The 22,356-nt window shown below is 50.2% G+C and overlaps 1 protein-coding gene across 1 annotated transcript; it reads right to left on the bottom strand.

The window, feature by feature from the left end:
* Nucleotides 1-9,143: 9,143 nt before the first annotated feature.
* Myo1g (myosin IG) lies at nt 9,144-21,879 on the bottom strand. Its single transcript, XM_008834096.2, has 22 exons — nt 21,763-21,879; nt 19,856-20,064; nt 19,601-19,694; nt 18,969-19,134; nt 18,693-18,746; nt 18,200-18,310; nt 17,779-17,895; nt 17,076-17,300; nt 16,848-16,993; nt 16,401-16,515; nt 16,061-16,231; nt 15,772-15,842; nt 14,567-14,641; nt 14,280-14,412; nt 13,533-13,699; nt 12,942-13,149; nt 12,108-12,331; nt 11,517-11,661; nt 10,754-10,858; nt 10,440-10,553; nt 9,498-9,652; nt 9,144-9,423 (listed from the first exon to the last, which is right to left on the bottom strand). The coding sequence occupies exons 1-22, from the start codon at nt 21,855-21,857 to the stop codon at nt 9,267-9,269; spliced, it is 3,057 nt and encodes a 1,018-aa protein (XP_008832318.1). The 5' UTR covers nt 21,858-21,879; the 3' UTR covers nt 9,144-9,266.
* Nucleotides 21,880-22,356: the final 477 nt, after the last annotated feature.

Genomic DNA, 22,356 nt, shown 5'->3' on the forward strand with positions numbered 1-22,356 from the left:
GGTGGTGGGTCAAGGGAGAGATTTTCCCAAGTGATTATATAGGCCACTTGGTCCGGATGTCCCGTTAGTCCAGGGGAGAAGATCTTAGCTTTAACCTGCAAAATAACATCAGAGTCAAAAGTCCCATCTCGAGGCCAGCCAACATTAAACGTTGGCCACTCGGAGGAACAAAAGGCTATCCATTGGTTCTTCTTGATCTCCACGGATTGATTGTGAGCTCGGCTCTTAACTTCTCTCCAGTGATCTAGAGTTAAACTCAGGGGGGTGGTTAGGTGTTGTCCCATTTTGGGGTGATCTAAAATCACAATGAGGCAGACAAACAACAGAAACAACAAAAATAGACAGCCGGCGACAAGGTACTGCTTAGCGCGACTCCAGAGAAAAACTGAGAGAACAAAATCAGATGGCGAGGTTGTCACTTCGCTCAGGTTCACGTATCCTTCAGATACATGCTGAGCCCCAAAATATCATGCTCCCCAGACCATGGGGGCCGGTCGCGACCAACACAAATACACAGCAACACAGAAACACCGACACTGCCTCAGGTGTGCAGCTCGGAATAACAGATGACAAGGAAGTTCCTTGTCCAGACGTGATCCACAGAAATCCTACAGATGAACAAAAAGTTCTACAGACGTGGGTCTCATAGTCCTGGAGCGTCCCCCAGGCCGACAGGCAAAGCTTAAAGACTCGTCAGTCTTGCTTTTGCACTGCCCAGAAATACAGACGGGATCCCCAGATTCTACAGATGCTGCACTATCAACAAAACCAGACAATACAACACAGAGGCTGGCCAACTCACCTCCCCGCAAGGCTCGAGTTGCCCTGGTGGCTCCCTCTGACCGACAAATCTCGGTGGAACCTCCAAATGTAAGAGTGAAACCACAGAGGACAAGCCAGCCTTCGGGTTGCAACAGCAAGAGGTTTATTTAGTACACAGGTACCTGTGGGCACAAAGTCTCCTCGGGGGACTTGCGCGCCTCAGGTCGGGTTTGTGGAACTTTTATAGAGCAGAAGCGGGATACAGAAGCAGAAACGCGGTTATTGGTTAGTTTAAACTACTACAAAATGCTACAGGGAGAGCGGGGAGCTTACTTATCACTAAGCCAGATGTCTCAACCATAAAACTTATTTATCAGTGAGTTGGAGATGTCTCGGCCATGAAACTTACTTATCAGTAAGCCAGATGTCCTGGCCATAAAACTTACTTATCGGCAAGCCAGATGTCTCGGCCATAAAACTTACTTATCAGTAAGTTGGAATTCTTGACCGGTACGCGACCTGCCTGAGAGACTTCATGGCTCCTGACTTTTATTTTTTCAAGTTCCAGGGGATCTGACAGCCACTTCTGTCCTCTACGGGCATTGCACAACATGGGTGCACTTACCCACATGCAGGTAATACATTCATATACATAAAATAAAAATAATAAAATATTTAAAACAACAACAACGACAAAAAACTAAAAGAAAGATATGTGCACGCCTCTAATCCCAGCACTTGGGAGGCAGAGGCAGGCAGATCTCTGACTTTGACGCTAGCCTGGTCTACATAATAAGAACTTGTCACAGAAAAAAACTAAGAGAGCAGGGGAGAAGGGGAGGCTTGGTTCCCAGCATCCACTTGGCAGTTAACAACCACCCATAACTCCAGTTCCATAGGATCTAATGCCCTCTTCTGGACTCTATAGGCATTGCATGACACAGGTACACTTAATACACATACACATAAAATAAAAATCAATCAAGCAAAAAAAAAAAAGAGGGCTGGGCATAGTGGTACTCACCTTTAGTTCCAACACTTGGGAAGCAGAGGCAGGCAGATCTCTGTGAGTTCAAGGCCAGCCTGGTCTACATAGTGAATCCAGGCCAACTGGGGCTATAGAGAGACCCTGTCTCAAAAAGACAAAAAGAGAGAGAGAGAGAGAGAGAGAGAGAAAAGAGAAAAAAGAAAGAAAGGATTGTGATGGCAATAAGTCATCACTGACCTGTCATCTGACCACCCAGTGTGTGTGTATCAAGGGACTGGCAGAGAACACTCAGCTGTCCCAGAGACTTCAGCTCCACCTGGTCCCCACTGCTGATTCAACCTACTTAAACTGCTGCCCATCCATTGACCTCTTCACCCCGTTAATCTCTCTGGACATGGCTCTTCACTTCGCCTCTACAACCTCCGTGATCCTCCCCTACCACCTTGCCTGGGCAGTTCCACCTGACCCTGAAGCTTCACTCAATTCTGACTGACCCTGTGGCTTGACTTGACTGTACTGACAGCTCCTCCAACTGAGTTCATTAAGATTTAACATCTGCAGTGGTTCTCTTGCATCTGTATCACTTCAAGCTTCTGACTCTCAGTAAGGCCTCTTTAGACCTCCTTGAATTCTGCTGTGCCATCTAACCCTTTGTAGCCATTCTCTCTCTCTCTCTCTCTCTCTCTCTCTCTCTCTCTCTCTCTCTCACACACACACACACACACACACACTCATGCACACACACACATACTTATATTTACTGTTATGGGATCTGAGAGTTAACATTGGTAACTAAGACTGGAATAAAAGACATGTGTTTGCCTCAGCCAGCTGTCAAGGGAAATCAGGACTACTTGGCAAATTTCAGTGGATGAAACCAACATAGGATGTGAATTTACTGTTATTCAATAAATTCTGACTTTGAGAAAAGACACAGACATGTCTATGTTTCTGACATAGTATACTTTCAACAATGCCATCTGTATACTAAAGGCAGAGAACCGAGTGGCTTCTCAGTCTAAGAAGGTGAAAGTTTCATGAGTTCCAGTCTAGCACTGGAGGCCTGGAGTTTCCCTGGAGAGTCACTGACTTTCAGTCCATGGTGAGAAGCTAAAGGAGCTGGTGTCCATTGTCCTGTAATGATGCCGATAGTGTTAAGTACACTGGCTCAGGAAGAAATGGAGCTTGCACACATTCTCTGGCTTCTTCCTCCACCTTTCTCTCCATCTGGCTCCTCAGCCTTTTGGATGGGGCCACCCACATTCAGGGTGGTTCCCCCATCACCACCCACATGGTAATCCTCTCTGGAAGTACATCCTACAGACACACCCAGTGGTGTACGTCACCATCTAGACATTTCTCAATTCAATCAATTTGAGAACAAAGACTGATCATCACACGCTGGTAACCATTCCCTTGCCTGGCCTGGCCTCTCAAACTTCCAGCCACTCTCTAGACCCCCTCGATTTTGCTCCAAACTCACTCCTGTTCTGTCCACACATTGCTTATCACCATCTCCATTCTAAAGAGTGAAGGGGTTTTCATATCTCAAGGCTCCTGAGGTCTTGTGATGTCACCTCTATTCCCAGCTTGGCCTGCCGCAGCTGTAGCACAATCCCCTCCAGCATGTCTGGCTTTGCTCAGCCTGGGGTCATGGAAGTAGAGTAAAGTCAGCCTTGCATTGGGGAGGGACCCACAGGCTGGTTTACAGTGGAGGAAGGGCTGCAAGGCTGTGAGACTTCTATCCTGTTTGGTCACTTGGAAAATGTCTGACTTTTTTGATAGCACAGTTTCACTCCTGATAAATGTGACAGAGTTATGAATGGTATATGGGAAATGGAGCTACAGAACTCATAATTCCCCAGCCCTGTGGCAGGGACCTTGTGATTTGTGCTGTGTCTATCTGCAGGATTATTCTTAGTGAGGATTTAAACTGAACAGATGGTCCTGCTTAGCCAAACTTACTTTTGGAATATTCTGACCTCTTCTTTTTTTCCCCAAAGTAAGAGCAAGAGTACACTGTGGCAGCTTTGGATGTTTACTAGATTGGTCTGTGTGTCTTGAATCCCAGGCTTCTCCCTGTCCCTGCCCTGTGGGAGTATCTGTGGACTTTACTAACAGGAGCTGGAGGTTGAGGTGTCCCAGGGAGGCCTTCCTTATTTCTGCCTCCCAGACCACAGATTAGGTCACTTCCCACCTGCCTCATGTACATTGACCACATGAGGGTCAAATTCCCCATGTCCAGCCTTGAAAAGTACCATCTGCCAATGGATAATAGACAGATAGCCAAGTGCCATCTGTCAACAGACACACTGGTTGAAGGTAATGGTTGTTTGGTGAGCCTGGAAAGTTGACACTGCTCCTGATGGTCCTAGAGGGAACTGATGCAGAAAGGAGCTGACTGGCCCTACCCAGGAATGCTGGGAGTCTTCTCAGCTCTGCACTTGTGGTGAGGTTGGCTGGGGAGCTACTCACAGGCCCCTGACTTCATGGAGCACCTGCGCCCTGTGCTGTGCAGTGCCTCCGAGGAACCCACATGGCTTGGTAACATCCACTATAGGAATTGAGAGGAAAATGGGAAATACTTGCAAAAACAAGATAACTGTAATTTCACAAGCCAGACATAAGCTCTCTCAGCACACCAGTGTTTCTTTCCACCTGTTTCCCAGGTTGCAGACAGATGGATAACATGCCCTCCTGCCAGACTTAGAGTCTGTGTTGCATTTTGTTCCTGACTATCCCCACCCATCCCACTTCTCTACAGGCATTCCCTGCGTCATTCATTCAGTCTTCACACTCACAAATCCCGCCAAGTGCCCAGGGGGTCCCGGGCTCTGAGTGGCATGTGGATCCCTGGAGTGACAGACCAAGGGTCCCTGTTCCATTCCATTCTTCAGATGCCCCTGGGACTGAGTATCATCAGAAACTATGACAGAGCTTGTGGAGGTCACTGTGCATTCTAGGGGAGGGACAAAGCCTGCTTCCAATGTGGGCAAAGCTCTGTCCCTTAGGGAACTTAAGAGAGGATTTTGAATAGGACAGGATATCCCCTACCCTCCTGTAGGACAGACATGCCTATGTGGCTGTGGAACTACTGTCAGCCACCATTACCTCTCTGTTCCCATACCATGAGGCAAGAGACAGAGATGGTCTCAACAAATACAGGCAAGGACCAGCTGGTCTCTACTTGGATAAAGAGCACTATGGTGATCTCCAGAGAATGGCCAGTTGCCCTTAAATTGTCTCACATGCACCCCTTATCTGAGAAAAATGGTTCTGTCATGAGTCAACCTCTCTTGCTGCTTCCCAGGAAAACATCAGCTCATAAGCAAGAGGGAAACACTGGGTTGGATTTTTATCTGCATTTAGAATATTGACTTTAGGTTGAAAAGTAAATTTCTTAGTGCTCCAAACACAAAGGTGATGGTCTGTCCCCTACATTCAATGTGATTCTGATTTTACTCTCAGAAAAACAATACAAAAGCAAGCCTTGTTTTTCATTTATAAAGAAATGCCTGGCTGGATGTGTAGCTCATAGTACAGCACTTGCCTCATGTGCATAGGTCCTGGGTTTGTCCCCCCAGCTCTGCAAAAGAAAGAAAAGAAAGTGATAAACATGGTGGTGGTGCCACATGCCTGAACTCCAGCTACTCCTGTGGAAGCAGGAGGATCAGTTGGGCCCTGGAGTTAGAAACCAGCCTGGAGCTGGGCAAGGTGGCCCATGCCTTTAATCCCAGCACTCGGGAGGCAGAGAGAGACAGATCTCTGTAAGTTCAAGGCCAGCCTGGTCTGCATAGTGAGTTCCAGGCCCTGTCTCAAAACGACCCAAAAAAACAAAAAAAAAAAAAAAAAAAAAAAAAAGAAAGAAAGAAACCAGAAACCAGTGTGGACAACAAAGATATTTCATCTCTTTAAAAGGCTAGGGAGGTCGCACACAGTAGGACCATTTGCCTAGCATGCTTAAAGTCCTGAGGTCAATCCCCAGTACTACAAAAGATAAAATGAATTAATTTCTAAATAACCCCAAAGCCAAGCAGGATGTAATGATACATGGCTGTAATCCCAGCACTCAAGAGGTTGAGGCAGGAGGATCACTGCAAATTTGAAGCCAGCCAGGTCTACATAATGAGTTCTCCAGGCCAGCTGTGGCTATAGAGGGAGAGCCTGCCCCTCCACGAAAAAAAATTAAAGAATATCTACAAAAGCAGTTTCCCAGAAAAATAACAATTGTTGGTAAGAATGTAGAGAAATCGAAATGCTCATATACTGCCAGTGGGACTGGCATAAAATAGTGCGGCCACTTTGGAAAACTATTGATGGCTCCTCAGAAAGTCAAGTATATGATCACCATTCAACTCCATCTTAGATACATACTAAGAAATGAAAACATGTGTCTGCACAAAAACTTAACATTCTTAGCATCATTGTCCAAAGAGGCCAATGCAAACATCCATTGACTGATGATGTGGTTGGTCTGTATGATAGACAACATTATTTGTGTGTAAAAGAACGAAATATACAATGACATATGATGCAATAAAACCGAACCTTGAAAATATTTTGCTTAGTAAGTCAGGGCAGGCAAGATTGCCCAGTGGATAAGGGCGTTGGCTGTGTAAGCTTGATGCAAACCTGATTCCATCCCCAGAATCCGTGTAAAAACGGAAGGAGAAAACTAACTTGGCAAAGTTGTCTTGACTTCCACATGTATGCCGTAGCGTATGCATACACATACACATGTTTTATATACATACACACACAATAATAAATAAATAAACCCTTAAAAAATAAAAGAAGTCAGACAGATGAGGCCACATAATCCATTTACATAAAATGTCCAGAATAGGTATATTTGTAGAGATAGATGTTAGATTGGTGGCATCCAAGGGCTGGGATAGTATAGAATGGAAAATGACTGTGATGGGTACAGATTTCTTTGTAGGGTCATAGAAAAGTTCTAAAATGAGATGTGGTATTGGCTGGTCACACAACTTTATGAATATACTAAAAAATTACTGACCTATATATTTTCAAATGGTGAATTGTGTGATGTGTGAATTAAACATCAATAAATAAATGACAGTGAGGTATGCAAGGATAATTAAAGGAAGTCTAAGGATTTACTGAAGGGAAATTGGTTTAAGTTAAAATAAAAAGTAGGACTTGGAAACTTAACAAGACCTTGTCTCAAAATAAAAAGGGAACTCAAGGTATAGGTAGCCTTGATTTATGGGAAGAGGATGGGGCCTGAGTTGCTGAGGGGCTGAGCACACTAGAGGGTGTAACGGTGGAGGAACTGAGAGGCTGAAGATTGAGAGACTGTGGGACTAAGACTCTCTGAGTCTATGGGTCCAAGGGTCTGAGGACCTGTAGGGATATGGATCTGAGGGGCTCTGGGCTTGAAGGTCTGATGGTCTATGGGGAGGAGGGTCTGAGGAGCTCTGAGTTTATTGCTGTGAGAGTCTGGGCGTCTGAGAGGAGGTGAGATGGAAGTGCTGAGGAGCTGTGGATGTCGGGATCTGAGGTACTGAGAGGCTATAGCTCTGAGGGTCTATGAGGGACTGAGGAGCTGAGGGGCTATGGGTTATGAGTGCCAGAAGGTCTATGGATCTGTAGGTCTGTATGGCTGAGGAGCTATGAGTCTGAGGGTCTTAGAGTCTATGGAGCTTTAGGGCTTTAGGACTAAGGAGCTTGTGATTCTTGGGTCTGACTGTCTGACTGTAGGTCTGTGATGATGAGGGGTGATAGGGCTGAGGAACTGGTCAAATCAGATGTAGCAGTAAATGCCTATAATCCCAACACTTGGGGAGGCTGAAGCAGGAGGATTATCATGAGTTTGAGGCCAGTCTAGGCTATGGAGTGATTTCTACAACAGCCTGGACTAGAGAGTGAGACCTTGCCTCCAATAAAAGGGGGTATGGGGGGGGAGTGAAGAGATGGTTTAGCAGTTAAGAGCACTGAGCGCTCTTGCAGAGGACCGAGGTTCAATTCCTGGCTCCCACATGGCAGCTAACAACCGTTCATAACTCTAGTTCTAGGGGAATCCGACACCCTCTTCTGCCATCTGCAGGCATTGCACGACATGGGTATACTTACACACAGGCAGTACATTCATACACATAAAATTAAAATAATAATTAAAAAAAAAGACTGCACGCCTTTAGTCCCAGTACTCGGGAGGCAGGGGTAGTTGGATCTCTGTGAGATGGAGGTCAGCTTGGTTTACATAGCGAGTTCCAGGCCAGCTGGGGCTACAGGGAAACCTAATCTCAAAAACAAAACAAAACAAAACAAAACAAAAAAGCATTTTGAGGGGCTGGAGAGATGGCTCAGCGGTTAAGAACACTGGTTGTTCTTGCAGAAGACCTGGGTTCGAATCCCAGCACCCACATGGCAGCTATGAACCATCCTTAACTCCAGTTCCAGGGGAATCCGAAGCCCTCTTCTGACCTCCATGGCATTGCATGACACAGGTGCACTCATACACATAAAATAAAAATAATAAATAAATAAAAACTGGGCATGGTGGCGCATGCCTTTAATCCCAACACTTGGGAGGCAGAAGCAGGCAGATCTTTGTGAGTTCAAGGCCAGCCTGGTCTACATAGTGAGTTCCAGGACAGCTAGGGCTATAGGGAGAACCTGTCTCAAAAAGACAAAAAATAAAATCAAAAAATAATAATAAAATATTTTTTTAAAAAAAGCATTTTGAAAGACTATAGAGGGCTGAAGGACTGAGGGTCTGAAGGGGGCTAATAAGCACTGAGGGCCTTACAGAAGTGGGGACAATGCTGAGGAAGTGCTTAGCGAGCCAGAGGCATGGAGGTTTGTCTACCCTAGCTTCCTTTGGTAGCTGTCCCATAAATCAGACACACTACTTTCCAGTGAAGGTGATCCGGTCTGCTAGGCTCCATTTCTCAGTTGCTCCCTCCAGAAGGTCATCCTGCCTCAGATACCTACCTATACCTAGCCACCAACACAGGCAACACAGGCTGGACCATGGCTGCCCAGCAGCATATCTTGTGACAGACCTCAGGGCTGCTCTGTCCCTCAGATATGCTTGCCCTAGCTCTGTCTCTTTGACCCTGAAGCACCAAGAGCAATAAGAAGAGGTGCCCAGTGGGTAAAGAGGGAGAGAGACAGGGGCTCCTGAGCTGTGGAGACCATGAGAGCTGCTTTAGCTGTCCAGGGTAGTACGTTTATGGAAAACACTTCCCTCAGATCACAGACTCTACATCTAATCTGGCCCTGGGATGGGGACCTAAGGCCTTGGTCTTGGCACCCACTCCAGACTGGGCCCCCAGACCTCCTCCTCTAGTTCACATTAGCCCACAGTAAGAAAGCAGGGGATGCTGGGTGGGCACTGGCTAAGGTGGTACCAGTCACTCTGGGCACAGAGTTAGCATCTTTATTGTGTGGTGCTCCAGGCAGGAATGGACAAGTCCTGGCTTTTGGTGTGGGCAAGGCGAGGTGTGAAGAACTGTATGGAGGCCAGTCTAGGCTGGCTTAGGCTGGCTCAGTCACTTGGCCAGAGGAGGGTGAAGGCACCACGGCTGCAGCAGAAATCCGGCTCAGGCTGCTCTGGTCTGGGCTCCACAGAGACGAGGCGCCGGATACCATGCTGGCTCAGTGGGATACAGTCAGAGACATGGACCTCCAGGGTTCGTCCCTCCCTACAGCAGGAAGAACAGGGGGTCAGGGTGACAGAGCTCTGTACCCCCACTTTCCCAAATGACCCTAGACTCACCCCTGGCAGTGTGCAGCTAGAATGCCCACCAACTCCCCAATGCGATTGTCTAGTGGTGGCTGGGAGCGGTGCAGACACACCACAAGGTCATCCTGACCTCGAGCATGCAGCACCACCAGCTGGTCTCGTCCACTGGTCACACTCAGTCCTGTGACCTGAGCAGAGGGCTTGGGGTTAGGATCATATCAGGCCCTGATCCCACATCCCAACCCCTCCTTCCAGGAAGACTCTCCTAGGCCCCCATCTGGGGAGCCCTGCCCTTAGCAGAGAGTCCTCTGCCACCCCTGGCTTCCCTCTCTGATTCCTGCTGACAGAGGGAAGGATTGGCAGATTATCACCCAATGATGGAAAATTCTAGATCCTTGTTATCTGAATGTGCTATTGTGACTAAGGAGCTGAGGTTTGGGTTTTATTTCACTTTGGTAACATTTGTATCACCACATTGGCATGTAGCTAGTGTATCACATAGGGTGATACCAATGGTCCTTCAAGTCTCATAGCCATAGAGTCTCCTGGGAGGCCCAGAGGGGATGCAGTCTTGATCCCTGCTGTCCCTATGAGAAAGAAAACTGGGAACAAAGAGCTGCCGGGTAAGGGGACAAAGAGTCACAGAGCCAAGCAGAGGAGGGGGCAGGGTTCCACATGAGGTGACTGAAGGCTATGATGGGGCTCAGGTATACACAGGCAGAAGACCTCTATGTCAGCAAAGGCAGAGACAGTGGCCATTTGGGTTGGCCAGAATATGAGATGATGAGGTGGGGAGAAAAGATATCAAGGGTGCCTTCACAGGGTTTTCAGAGGAGTGTTGCCATCCACTGACTGAGTTTTAGGATGCTTTGGGCCACTACAGGTAAACAACCACTGGGGAGGAGGTGGAGGCAAGGCTCCCAGCCCAGGGCCCTCACAGGTGCTCTGCACACAGCTCTCGCCCACAGTGCTCACCGCATCCAGGGGCACAGCTCGCATCACCCGGTACTGCCGTCCAGGCTCCAGTTTGTAAAGGTGCCGATCTGTAAGCAGGAGGGCCCGGTCTCGGCTCTTGCGGAAGCGATTCACCTGCAGGAGGCGTTGCTAGGCCCAGGCTGGTATCATCCATCCTTCTCCTTGCCCATCAGCCCTGACTTCCTCCCTCCCTGGGTCCTAGGCTGATGGTTTCCAGAGACTCCAAAGCAGCCAGGCCTGGGCTGGGGTTGTCTCAGCTCTATTCTGAGTTCCTCTAACCCTTGTCCCCTATGACCAACAAGCCAGGTACCAACCTTGCGCACATGGCTGGAAAAAAGCACAGTTCCAAAGCCGTCTTTCTCTCGAAGTGCCTTTAGTCGCTCAGCAAACAGGCGGGAGGCTATGGGGTTGTCGGTGGCCTGAGGACAGATGATGGCAAGAGGGTACTTGGGACCATGCTTGACTGGTGGCAAGCCTCAGCAAGTCACCATAGCTCTCTTTCACCTTGGATAAACTAAGTCATAGTCCTATACATAAGCCAAGCACATGGGTTCTGTGAGGGCACAGAGCCCCTTTTCCTCTGCAATTGCATGGTTGACGCAAACCTAGACCTGCCTAGACTATGTTTAGCTCTAGAGAGAGTCCTCAGAAGGCAGGAATGGGTTGAAGCTCTCACCTCTCAACATATAAGCCCCCTGAAGACCAGTCCCAGGGATGGTAAACTTACAGCAGTCAAAAGTGAAGCAGCAGAGATGGTGGTGGTGTGTGTGTGCATGCATGTATGCACACAGGCCTGTGTATGCTCGTGCCTGATGGGGGTACTGAACTTGACTGAGAATGTGGGGGCATCTATACCAGAGAACACAGGGTTCTCAAGGGTCAAGGGCTACTCAGTGGAGCCCAAGCTGGGGTTCAGTTGAAAAAGCTCAAATCTCAAGGATGAAACTTTAGGGCAGGGCCAAGGAGAGAATTCGACAGTCCAGACAACACCATAGGTGTAGCTGGTAGAGCCATGATAGTGTCAGCTATGAACTCTTTCCTCCCCCTCCTGTTACCCTGAATCTGCCCAACACTCACAGAGGACAGGTAGTCTCGGGCCCAGGCCCGCTGGCAGCCCCAGTCCTGACGCAATCCCTGCAAGGCCCCCATGGCTGCAACCTTGGCCTTAATCTGGGCCATGTCTGAAGGAGGGATATTCTTTACCAGCTGTCGGGCCCGCCACCTTGAAGAGAACAGTGGTCAGAAGATGCTGACTTATGTGCTCACACCTTTCCCACCCCTGTCCCCAAAGAGTCATTCCTCAGCCTGATGCTGGCTGGCTTCTGGGACCCAACCCTGCTTTGTTTGTCCATGTGTGATGTGAGATGGCTCCCAAACCCATGGTCATCCAACACTTTCTACTCTGACACACTTGGTTGTTTTTCCTCATCCTGGAGAACTTCTACTCAGACTTCAAGGCCCCATTCTAACAGGGAGTCCCCATTTCCTAGCCTTGACCAGCTAGCCTATCCTCTGATAGCTAGCAGTGCCAGGACAGTCATGGTACGTGATGGTCAGCTAATGTTGCTCGTTCCTTATCAAGGGGGAGCTGGAGTATCTCCTAGCCAGGCTCAAAAGTCAGAGGATGCTGGCCGAATGGGAAATTGTATGGTGGGCTGAGGGAAGTACCTGCAGAAGAGAGCATGGCAAGTGTCCTGGAAGGGCTGCAGCACAGCAGGGGGTGGTGGCCATACAAGGTCACGGCCATAGAGTGGGGGCTGCCTTGCTGCCTGGAATCGTCGCTGCAGTTCAATCAGGTGAGCACGCACCTTGTGCCTCCGGAACCAGCGCATGATGGTATAGATGGCCTTTAGTCGCCGGCAGCGCCACCTAGCCAGGGTACCCCGCCATGCCTGGATAGGACATGTGGGAGTAGAACATGGGATCATGCCCAGCAAGGCACTGGCCTCCTAATTCCAAGGAAGGCCCTTTGTCTTTCCTGAGCAACGCCAGCTTATCTCTGGGAAGTCTGACCATGCCTCCTGCTCTTTGGAGCTAAATAAAGCTGGAAGCTTGCTCTTAGGTAGGCATATAACCCACGAGGTTAGACAAAACTTGTTCAAGGTTCTACAGACTCTCAGAAAATAGCAACTCACCCGTGCCAGGCCTTTTAAGCTGGCACTACAGGGACCTTTAGGCTCCCTAGGAAGAATGCTTGTATGAAGAAAGGTGAGAGATGGAGGTGTTTTCTCCAGGGCTCTCTGAGGCAGGGACAGCCCCAGAATGTGACTATCAGAAATTAGATCAAACATGCTACAAGGCGGGCAGCCAAAGACCCACATATTACAAAGACTTAAACCAGTCTGTTTAACAGACTAAGTATAAGCATTACAGCACTGTTAGGACCATGACTTCAACAGACCAGAACCTCATCAGAATCAGAAATGAAGTGGGGAAGGAGTGCTACATGAGATGCCTGTGGACACCCATTCCCACCATGGCATGTAGCCCCCGCTCCCGCACCTTCTGCAGCAGTAACACGATGATGGGGATGAGACGAGCTCGGCTCTGCTCCAGTGTGACCAGCGTCCTTGGGGAGCGGATAAACAGCTTGCTGTGGCCAAAGGCCACATCCCCTTGCAGCCCATGCTGCTCCAGGAGAGCACTCACAGCTGCCCTGTCGGATCCCAGCAGGTGGTTGGGCCACGTATACTCACAGGTCATCTTGTACCTGTCACCACAGAACAGGGCAATGGGTACCTGGCCTCAAGCAGGGTGTATGGGGCCCTTTTTGCCCACCCCTGGAAAGACTACAGGGGTGCTGGGAATCCCCAGGGCTTAAATCCTGCTAATACTTCATGTAGGCATGTGTTCACCATGCATGTCCTCCCATACCTGTTACATGTGTCCCGACATATGCCCTTGTACATGTATACATGTCTATGTACCATCTTCCCACATGTCCTCATAGACATTTTGGTGCCTTGAGACCAGAAGTGCACTCGCTGCCATCTGCACTTCCATGTAGACTTGATTTGGAGACCCTCTGCTCCTACCCCTCAGATTTTGCACAGGGTCTACTATCCACAGAGTGATGGGCATTGATGCCTGTACCTGAGCAGGAATCGAGGGTAGGGCTGGCGGGAAGCAAAGCCGGCTCTGCGGACCCTCACATTCTCCAGTAGCCCCAGGTATGCGACTTGGTGGCGACAATGGTCCTCATCTAGTCGCCCAGCCACCTTGTCTTCGTTGGGTTTGATGCAGCGGACATAGAAAGGCTCCTTCAAGGACAGAGGAAGCTTAGGGGTCTACGTCAATGGTATCTCTGTGGCCTTCCCCAGGAAGCAAAGGCTTCTCTCAGCCTGAGAGGGCCAGATTAGGAGAGAGGGGCCAAGGGAAATCATAGCAGAACAAGGACCCTGGAAGCTTAGAGCCTGAGCAGGGCCTAGAGGGAGGTTCCAGTCCAGAGTGGAGGAAGAAATGCCTTCCCATCTCTCTTCCCAAAGGGGCTGCCATCTCTAGATCATCTGTTGTTAACACACCCTACCAACCCTGGAACTGTCCCTCTGACTTTGGGCCTGAATCTCCCCAAGAAAGGTACTGCCAATTTCCTGTCTGTGTGACTTTTACTTGGGCCTTCCAGCCTGCCTCATCTAAGAGGCAGTGGGCCAGGGGTAGGCTGGGTTCAAATTCTGCCCTATGCTCAGTGGCTGATCAAGCCCCACATCTACCTTCTGCTGTAGATGGGGTCCCCAATGGAGCAGATAGGGCTCAGGCAGGCAGAATAAGAATGCCCCTACATGACTGTGTACCAAGGGCACAGAGAGAAAGATCTGGAAGGCCATAATGGGTACAACATACCTTGGAAGCCAAGTTCTCCACCAGGGCCACCATGGAGTTCTTAAAGAGTGTGCCAGCTGTCAGGGGACGTTTGGTCACTTCTGTGATGTCCTGCTGCCCATCTGGCCACATGGCCCGCAAAGTGGGATCTGCACTGAAGACATGACATAGGCTGCCTGTACCCGTATGTCTTGGGAGACACAGCCCACCTAACCTTGTATGACCCCAGTAGCTTTAGCCATGAACCTGGGGCTGTCCACAAGTCAAGCAAGGGTTAGACCACAGAGTCCCTGAAGGTCCCTACTCACCTGTTGTATAGTAGCCTCTTGAAGTCCTGGAAGAGGGAGTCTCTGTTCTTGTCAATGAAGCCCTCTACAGAGTACCTGTCAGAGACCAGAGTATGTGAATGGATGAGGGGCCAGGCAGCAGGCCACCAGGTAGGCCCCACCTTCTGCCATCTATTTCTGTCACCCTGGGTCAGTCTCTTCCAACCTGTTGCCCTTTGCCCTTTATCTCCTTCTCCCTCATTCTGCATTCTCTTTTGTCACCTATGCCTATCCTCTTCAGGATAAGTTTCCCTCCTAGAAAAGTAATCAAATGGCTAAGCTTCCAGGTCTGAAGCCAAACAGTCCAGAACCAAATCCTGGCTTCCACATGCAATGCCAGGTGACCTTGGAAGAGCCACCCAATCTCCCTGCACCTCAGTGTATATTAAATACTTGAACAAAGTTTACTGAGTTTTTCCAAATATCAGCAACTACAATTATGATGAGCAACTCCAATTTTGTGACACTAGAGTCTCAGAATAATGTCTGGTTCCTGGACCACTTAGAAAACTTATTGACAAATATCAGCCCTGCCTAAGACCTTAGTGATATCTCGAGTCATGGATTACTGTGAATAGATCTGGTATCTGGCTCCTTGGCCTTCATCATCTACTCTATTTCCTCTCCTTGGGAAGCTTACATTAGACTCTGTACTTCTCTGTGCATCACTTCAAATCCACTTTGGAAAAAAATGAGAGGTAAAGTATTCATCATGACAGTCCCTAAAAGATACCCTGGGCCTCAATGCTCAGAGGTGTCTGAGGACTACAATGAGCCCTCACCTGGAAGCTTGGTATAATGCAGGCTTTTAACCAGGACATGGTTGGCACATACCTATAACCCCAGTAACTGGAAGGGTGAGGCACGAGGATCCCAAGTCCTAGGTCAGACTGGGCTGTATAATGAGAATCTTAAGGGCTGGGGATATAGCTCAGTGGTAGAGTACTTGCCTAGCATTCTCAAGGTCCTAACTTTGATCCCCAGAATCAAAAAAGAAGAAATGTAGGATTTGGGCTCTCTGGACCCACTTTCCAACCTGAAGCTCCCTCCAAACAACAAGTGCTGAGATGGGGTGGGGCTCCTGATGGGCATTTTTTTAAGAGCTTCCAGCTTCATGCAGCCAGGGGTAAGACACCAAACCTTGTATCTTTTTCCCTACACCTGTGCTTCTGGGAGATGGGACTTACGTGACATCCCCTGCATAGTGCTTGATCCGGAAGTCTCGGCCAAACTCCATGGTCTTATCTGTAGGGCAGAGCTATGAGAGAGGCCAAGGTCAAGACACAGAAGATGAGGGCAGGTTTACAGCCAATGTGAAGGATAGTCCCATAGCCCCTGCTTGGGCAGAGGCAAACTGCCATAGTGACCTCAGTGGTGCTAGGTGCCAAGCTAGAGCCCTATGAGGCATAAACATTATAACACCTCTAGCGTGTTCCACCCTATGTGCTGCCCATGGCATGGGGACTGCTGGAGCACCTGGCGGCTGGAGTAGTGTGGGTGGTGGCGGTGGTGTGTGTCCAGGGTCTGCAGGAAGATTCGGTCAGTGATGGGACCTGCTGTGCTGCAGGCTTCATCTAGCACAGCCAGGATGCCTCGGTGTGGCCGCTCCACTAGTTCCACAATGGTGGCGTTGTTGAAGTACTCAATCTGGAGTAGAGGCCACCAAAAGGGATGTTCTAGAAAAGTTCCTGGCACTGTCCAGTCAGGTCCCCTCATTCCATGCCTGGGTAGCATTCTCCAGTCCACATGAGGATCCAAATGCATCCTCCTCCCTGCCAGCCACCAACTCCTGCCCCACCCCAGCTGTGATGCTCACGCTCTGCCAGGCAATGCCCTCACGCTCATATTCCTCCTGTTCTTGCTTCAGGATGAGTCGGATAAAGAGCTGCTGGAGCTTCTCATTGCAGTAGTTGATGCAGAACTGCTCAAAGCTGTGGGTGGGGTGGGACATTCAGAGAAGTGCTCACTCATTGAGTGGGAGCAGGTGGTAATGGACAGATGCCTCTCTCCCTCCATCTCTCCATTCATCTACCCCATATCCCAAAATGAACCTGGGAGTCACCATCAGGAGAAGTGAGCCTCAAGGTTTTGTCTGCCATCATGCTACCACCGGCTGTGGGCACAGCCAAGGCAAGCTTGGAGTACTCAAGGACCAGCAAGAGAATCAAGACATTTCCTCCTGGCCCAAGCAAGGCCTCTGGACTACAGTGGCCACAGTGGTTGTGGGGTCAAAGGTAGGGATGTGATTGGCTAGGTTGCCCACCTGTTGACAGGGAGCACTTCAAAACCATAGATGTCCAGCACACCAATGACTGTGTCCTTGCCGTCACGACGAGGGTCACGGCCCCGAGGCTCCATGATACCATTGATCCTATTCACCACCCACTCAAACAGCCGCTGGTACACCGCCTGGGGCAGAACATGTCACTTTTTACTGCTACCAGTCCACCTCCCCAATGAAGGCCCCCAGCCCCCTTCTCCCTGCAACTACCTTGGCACAGGCATCCCGGGCATAACTGGCCTCAGCTACAGTGTGGCCCTTCTCTATGACTTCTCGGCCTCCTGAGGCCACTGTACGAGCCAGCAAGGTACGAAGAACAAGGTCCTTGGGTGTGGCTGTCAGCTCGGCCACATAGCCCACCAGCGTCTCATCAGTCACTGCCAGGCCCCCTTTCTGTAGCCCATCTTTCTCTGTCTCTACAAACTCGATATTTCCCTGGTGATAAGGAGACCATGAACAGTCCAGGCTCCATGTCCCCAAGGAGCCTGGCTACTTTTGGATGGGGAGAGAAAGGGAGGCAGGAGATGTAGATGTGGGTGAACCCGGATCCTACATAGACAGCACTGTCAGCTGATCACTGTGGACCACAGACACAGCAGAGTGCTCCAAAGCTTTCATGAGGCCTCTCAAAGAGAGCTGAGGTTGAGGGGTGCTGAGGAACAGCTCATTTGTCATGGTATCAGAGACAGTGTGCTTGACGTTCAGTGCTCAGCTGTTACTCAAGGAGCTTAGCCAGGATTCCCAGCTCCCTACCAGATACCCATTCTGTATTACCCAGCAACTCAGCCTCAGTAGGGGAGGAAGGCAGCTCAGTGACTTCATAGAATATTTCCAGTGAGTCCAATATTCCCTGCTGGTGGTTCCCAAACAGCAGGAGGAAGTAGCCCTAGCAGATCTTCCAAGCCAGGCTCACCAGGTGCAATATGGCAGCCAGGATGTGATGGATGGACTCCACTTCCTCAGGACTGAAGCCGATAATCCTCATGGCCTCTGTTACTGCTCGATGGCTCTTCTCATCATTGTCCAAGGCCTAGGGTAGAAGGCATTTACCACCCAGGCTATCATGGGCCCTGGACACCTGTCCTCCCTGGACCTCAATTCTTCCATCTCAAGGTATCTGCTCACCCTATTCCCTGTCTCCTCCATGAATCCCTATTCCTCTACCTTTGACACTTGCTCATCCTGCCCCCTGCCCCTCCCTGAGCTTTATTCTCTCTACCTCCCACTTACTTGAGCTGTGCCCACCCTCTGTCTTAAGCCATTCCCTGTCCACTCCATGCTCCAAGTTCCAGGACACTTAACCAGAGTTTGAGACCCGTACCCCTCGCCCTCACATTGTGCACACCCATGCTGAGCCCAGCTCCCTGGCGTGTGAAATTATACAGAGCAGGATTTCTCTCCAGATGCAGCCCTTGAAGCTCCTCGTCCTCACTGCCCCTGAGCAACTGGAAGGCACAGGTGTCCCTTAGTTAGGCACTGAGCTCCAAGGACCCTCCTCTACCAACCCCATCCCCCAACAGAGGCAGGGTGACTCAGAACCCATACAGACACCACCCATGTCCCAGGATGTCTTATATTTTCTGGGTCTCGGGTGATGGGGACACCTCCATTCCCAAGGATCTCCCATCCTCTGGTGTAAGGGGTAAGGCCTGATGGTTGGGAAAGAGGTAGAGGGATGAAGGGAATAGTTGAGGACAGGCAGTATGGGATAGAGAGGGAAAATTGGGGTAGTGAGGCAGGGATGGGAGGCAGGCCCAGCCTACTCCCCTTTCCTACCCTTCACATTGTTCGCCTACTCCCATCCCCTCCTCACCCAGAAAGGCTCACCTGGTAGAAGGCATGGAAGTTCCTTTCACCCACAAGTTGCTTGAGGACCCTAGACTGAGGCAAGAGTGGCAGTTGGCAGTAGATCTGCACCAGGGACCCCATCTGTGTTACTGGGTTCAGAGCTGACTGGGAGTAAGAATGCTGAGATGGGTACACTAGGCCCACAGAAGGCCATGAAGAGCTGAGCTTTCCTAACCTGCAACATCAGAATCAATATGTTCCTACCTTCTTGAGCCCTTCAGGCTGGGGAGGAATCTCCTTGGTCTATCTGCCTACCTTCTCCAGCAAGTAGCTATGGATGTGTCCTCCAACAGGATCCCCCTTGAAGTCAAAGTTGATGTCCATGTACTTGCCAAAGCGGCTGGAGTTGTGGTTGCGATTGGTGCGGGCATTGCCAAAGGCTTCCAGCACACATGTTGACTTGAGCAACACATCCTTTACCCTGTGGACAGAGGGACCCAGGACTGAATGCAAAGAGGAACAGTGCCTGGCCTCATTCATCTCCAGGGAAATCACATTTCAGGATGGGTCAGGAAGCTGGGCGGGCTGAAGAGCAAGGGCCTCACCTTGCTCAGAGCTGCCTCTGGGCTGTGTGATAGTCACAGGCCTCTGTGGACTTCTTGAGGTACTGCCTGTCCTATTTTGAGTCACTTTTGGTAGCTACCTATTGGTGCCACCTCCTGCCTAACTGGTAGCATGTACATCTTGGCCGGGTCTCAGCCTCCTTGTTTTGAGAGGCCCTTGGTGTGGCTCAACCACATCTTACCTCAGGATGTGGGGAGTAGTCTGGAGCCTTCCTGACTGAACTTGGGCTGAGCTTGTCTTACCTGTCATTTTTTTGCTTCCTAGTGCAAGGCACTTTCCCTAGCACAGAGGTTCTGGCCCTTCTTGGGCTCCGAAGTACTCACCTCTCCACCTCAGCCCTCTGGCTTGGGTTGGTGACAGCAGCAATGTACTGCATGATGTGCTTGCTGGCTTCTGTCTTCCCTGCCCCACTCTCCCCTGATGAGAAGATGGGAAATGGCAGAATCAACCATTCTGGGCCCCTCAGCTCAGGTCCCTGACCCTGTGCAACCCCAGGTCTTAGAAATACTCTAAGTACAACCCCATCCCCATTTATTAAATAGGTGTTGCTTGGATACCTGGCCCACATAGACAGGTACCTGAGATGACAATGCAGGTATCCCTGGACCTGCGCTTCATTGCCTTGTAGGCACCATTGGCCACAGCATAAAGGTGGGGTGGTCGCTCGTAGAGTTCTCGGCCCTGGTACTTGGCAATGGCCTCAGGCCCATACAGAGGCAGCTCCTGGTAGGGGTTCACGGATACCAGCACTTCACCAATGTAGGTGTAGATACGGCCCTTCTCAAACCTGGGCACAGCAGGGCAAGATCTCAGCATTCAGACAGGTCATTAGAGGCCCACAGCGGTCAGCACCCCCTCCCAGAAGGGGCATAGAGAAGAGGAAGGGGGCCTGATTGACTGAAGACTCCCTGATACCATCTTGAGTGAGCTGAGTGGCCCAGAGCTGTCCTCATCACAGTGCAGAGTATGGGGTCCACACTGCTGTCTACCAGGGTGCTGAGGTCCCAGGAATCAAGACCACCCAGTTTACAAGGGAGCTGACTTATACTAGACCACAGCAGGGTCAGGCTGGCTCCAGGTAACCCTGAATGGCAGGTAGATTGATGGAATTGAAAAAAAAAAAAAAACCTCCTCCCCTGAAGAGGGGGCCTCGGTTATTTCCTGTTTCAAGGCCTGGGCGGGAAGTAGAGACGGAAGGGGACTCACCCTGCCCCACCCAAACCATAGAGAGGCGATGTGTAGTAGGCTGTGGCTGTCCTTGTGCCCTGAGCCATGACCACCACCCTTCTCTCGGCACATCTTCAGATTTCTCCACTTTTCTGTTCAGAGACTAAGTTACTAGTTGGAGCCTGTGTCTGCTCCTTGGGTCCCCAACTACCCTTGGTGTGTGGGACCCACCCAACTCAGGCAGCCCTCTCTAGGGTTCCTCTTCCTTTGCCACTTCTGACATGGGTACTCCAAGGGACTCAGGTCTCACCCTCCTCAAGTTATGTGACCTGTAGCCACTGTCCCCTCTGGCTCAGTGTAAAAGTGGAGAGGGTATTGCTCTTGTGAGCTCATTTTTCACAAGAGTAAGGGAGAATGACTTGCACAAAGCACTGAACTCAGCTGGGCGTGGTGGTGCACGACTTTAATCCCAGCGCTCAGGAGGCAAGGCAAGTGGAGGTCAGCCTGTCTATCTACATAGTGAGTTCTAGGCCAGCCAGGGTGAGAGAGCTTCCTATTGGTGCCACCTCCTCCCCGCAACTGGTGGCATGCACATCCTGTCTCAAACAAACAAACAAACAAACAAACAAACAAAAGCACTGAAGTATTTCCTAGATAACCTCCATGGCTCAACTTGTGGCCTCCACCTCTATCTATAGTTAATGGGGTTCCTTGACCCCAAGTGCTTCCTAGCACACAGGAGACCTTGCTGAGAGGCAGGCATTAAGCCTAGCTGCATACAAGGCCACTTGGCATGCTTGAGCTCCTGGACTCCATCCTATTCTCTGACTGCCCTCCTCGGTGGGAATGCAGGCTCCAGTGTCACTTCTCACAGATATAAACTGTTACATCCCATGAACAACTCCCTACCCGGAACATCATGTTAGCTTGGTGAGATTGCTTGGACCCCAGGGAGGAGTCCCCTTTATCTTGGAGTACTCAAGGGGGCTCAAGTCAGCCCCTATCATTAGATGCAGGGGGTGGAAGGCGGTATAGCTCCTAGTCCCCATGCCTTTGCCTGTTCTTCTCCAGACGGTGGGGGGTGTTGCACTCTGGTCTTGTCACAGGAACAAAGGATGACAGGCAATTGAGGTGTGGTGCGCGGGAGTGAGTAACTCCAGCCTTGAAAGCTGGTCACTTTCTGAGTGGCCACTATCTCCCTGGGACACTGTCATTTCAGCCTGTGAGGTCTGGGTGTTCTTGTTCCCCTCATGTCTGGAAGGATGAAAGGTGAGCATAGGGGAGGAAGGGAGCCCAACAACCCCCACCCCACATCTACCTGAGCTGCAGGTTCTTCATGAAGTCCTCCATTGTCAGTTGGTCCAAAAGCACAAAGTCGGGTTTGCCATACTCAGGACCCTCCTCATCCTCCATTCTGTCCACTGGAAACACCCAGGCTAGGGTGGAGAGGAAGGGGAGGCCCAGTCCTGCCTAACTCCTGCAGTGCTTTGGTAAAATAGGAAGTGGGTTCTGGCCCTGCCCACTTGCTGCTGCCTCCCCTGGGTGCTTAAATGCTACTTCCTGCTCCCTGGACCACAGCGCTTGTGCTTAACGGTCCTCTTTTGCTCTGAAGGAATCTATGTTGGCCTCCTCAAAAGCTCTTGTCCAAGCCAATCCATGGTGGTACTTGCTTGTAATCCCACGGCTGGTAGAGTGCTTGCCCAACAAGCATGAAGCCCTAGTTCAATCCCTAGCACCCACTAAAAGTTGGGCATGGTGACACAAGCCTGTGATCCCAGCACTTGGGAGATAGAATAGAAGGATCATAAGTTCAAGGTCATCCTTGGCTACATAGCAAGTTTGAGGCTAGCCTGGGCTATATGATACCTTGTATCAAAGAAAGGGGCTGATGTGGTAGTGCTACAAGTTTGAA

Source organism: Nannospalax galili, unplaced genomic scaffold (assembly GCF_000622305.1).
Source record: "Nannospalax galili isolate Female #2095 unplaced genomic scaffold, S.galili_v1.0 scaffold996, whole genome shotgun sequence".
Lineage (NCBI taxonomy): Eukaryota > Metazoa > Chordata > Mammalia > Rodentia > Spalacidae > Nannospalax > Nannospalax galili.

What these genes read in the sequence shown, in the direction of transcription:
- Myo1g (XM_008834096.2), bottom strand. Translation starts at nt 21,857, where the DNA reads ATGGAGGATGAGGAGGGTCCTGAGTATGGCAAACCCGACTTTGTGCTT. An exon ending in AAGAGGCTACTATACAACAG is followed by an intron (nt 14,413 to 14,566) that starts GTGAGTAGGGAC and finishes TCATGTCTTCAG; the next exon opens with TGCAGATCCCACTTTGCGGG. An exon ending in TGCCATGCTCTCTTCTGCAG is followed by an intron (nt 11,662 to 12,107) that starts GTACTTCCCTCA and finishes GTTCTCTTCAAG; the next exon opens with GTGGCGGGCCCGACAGCTGG.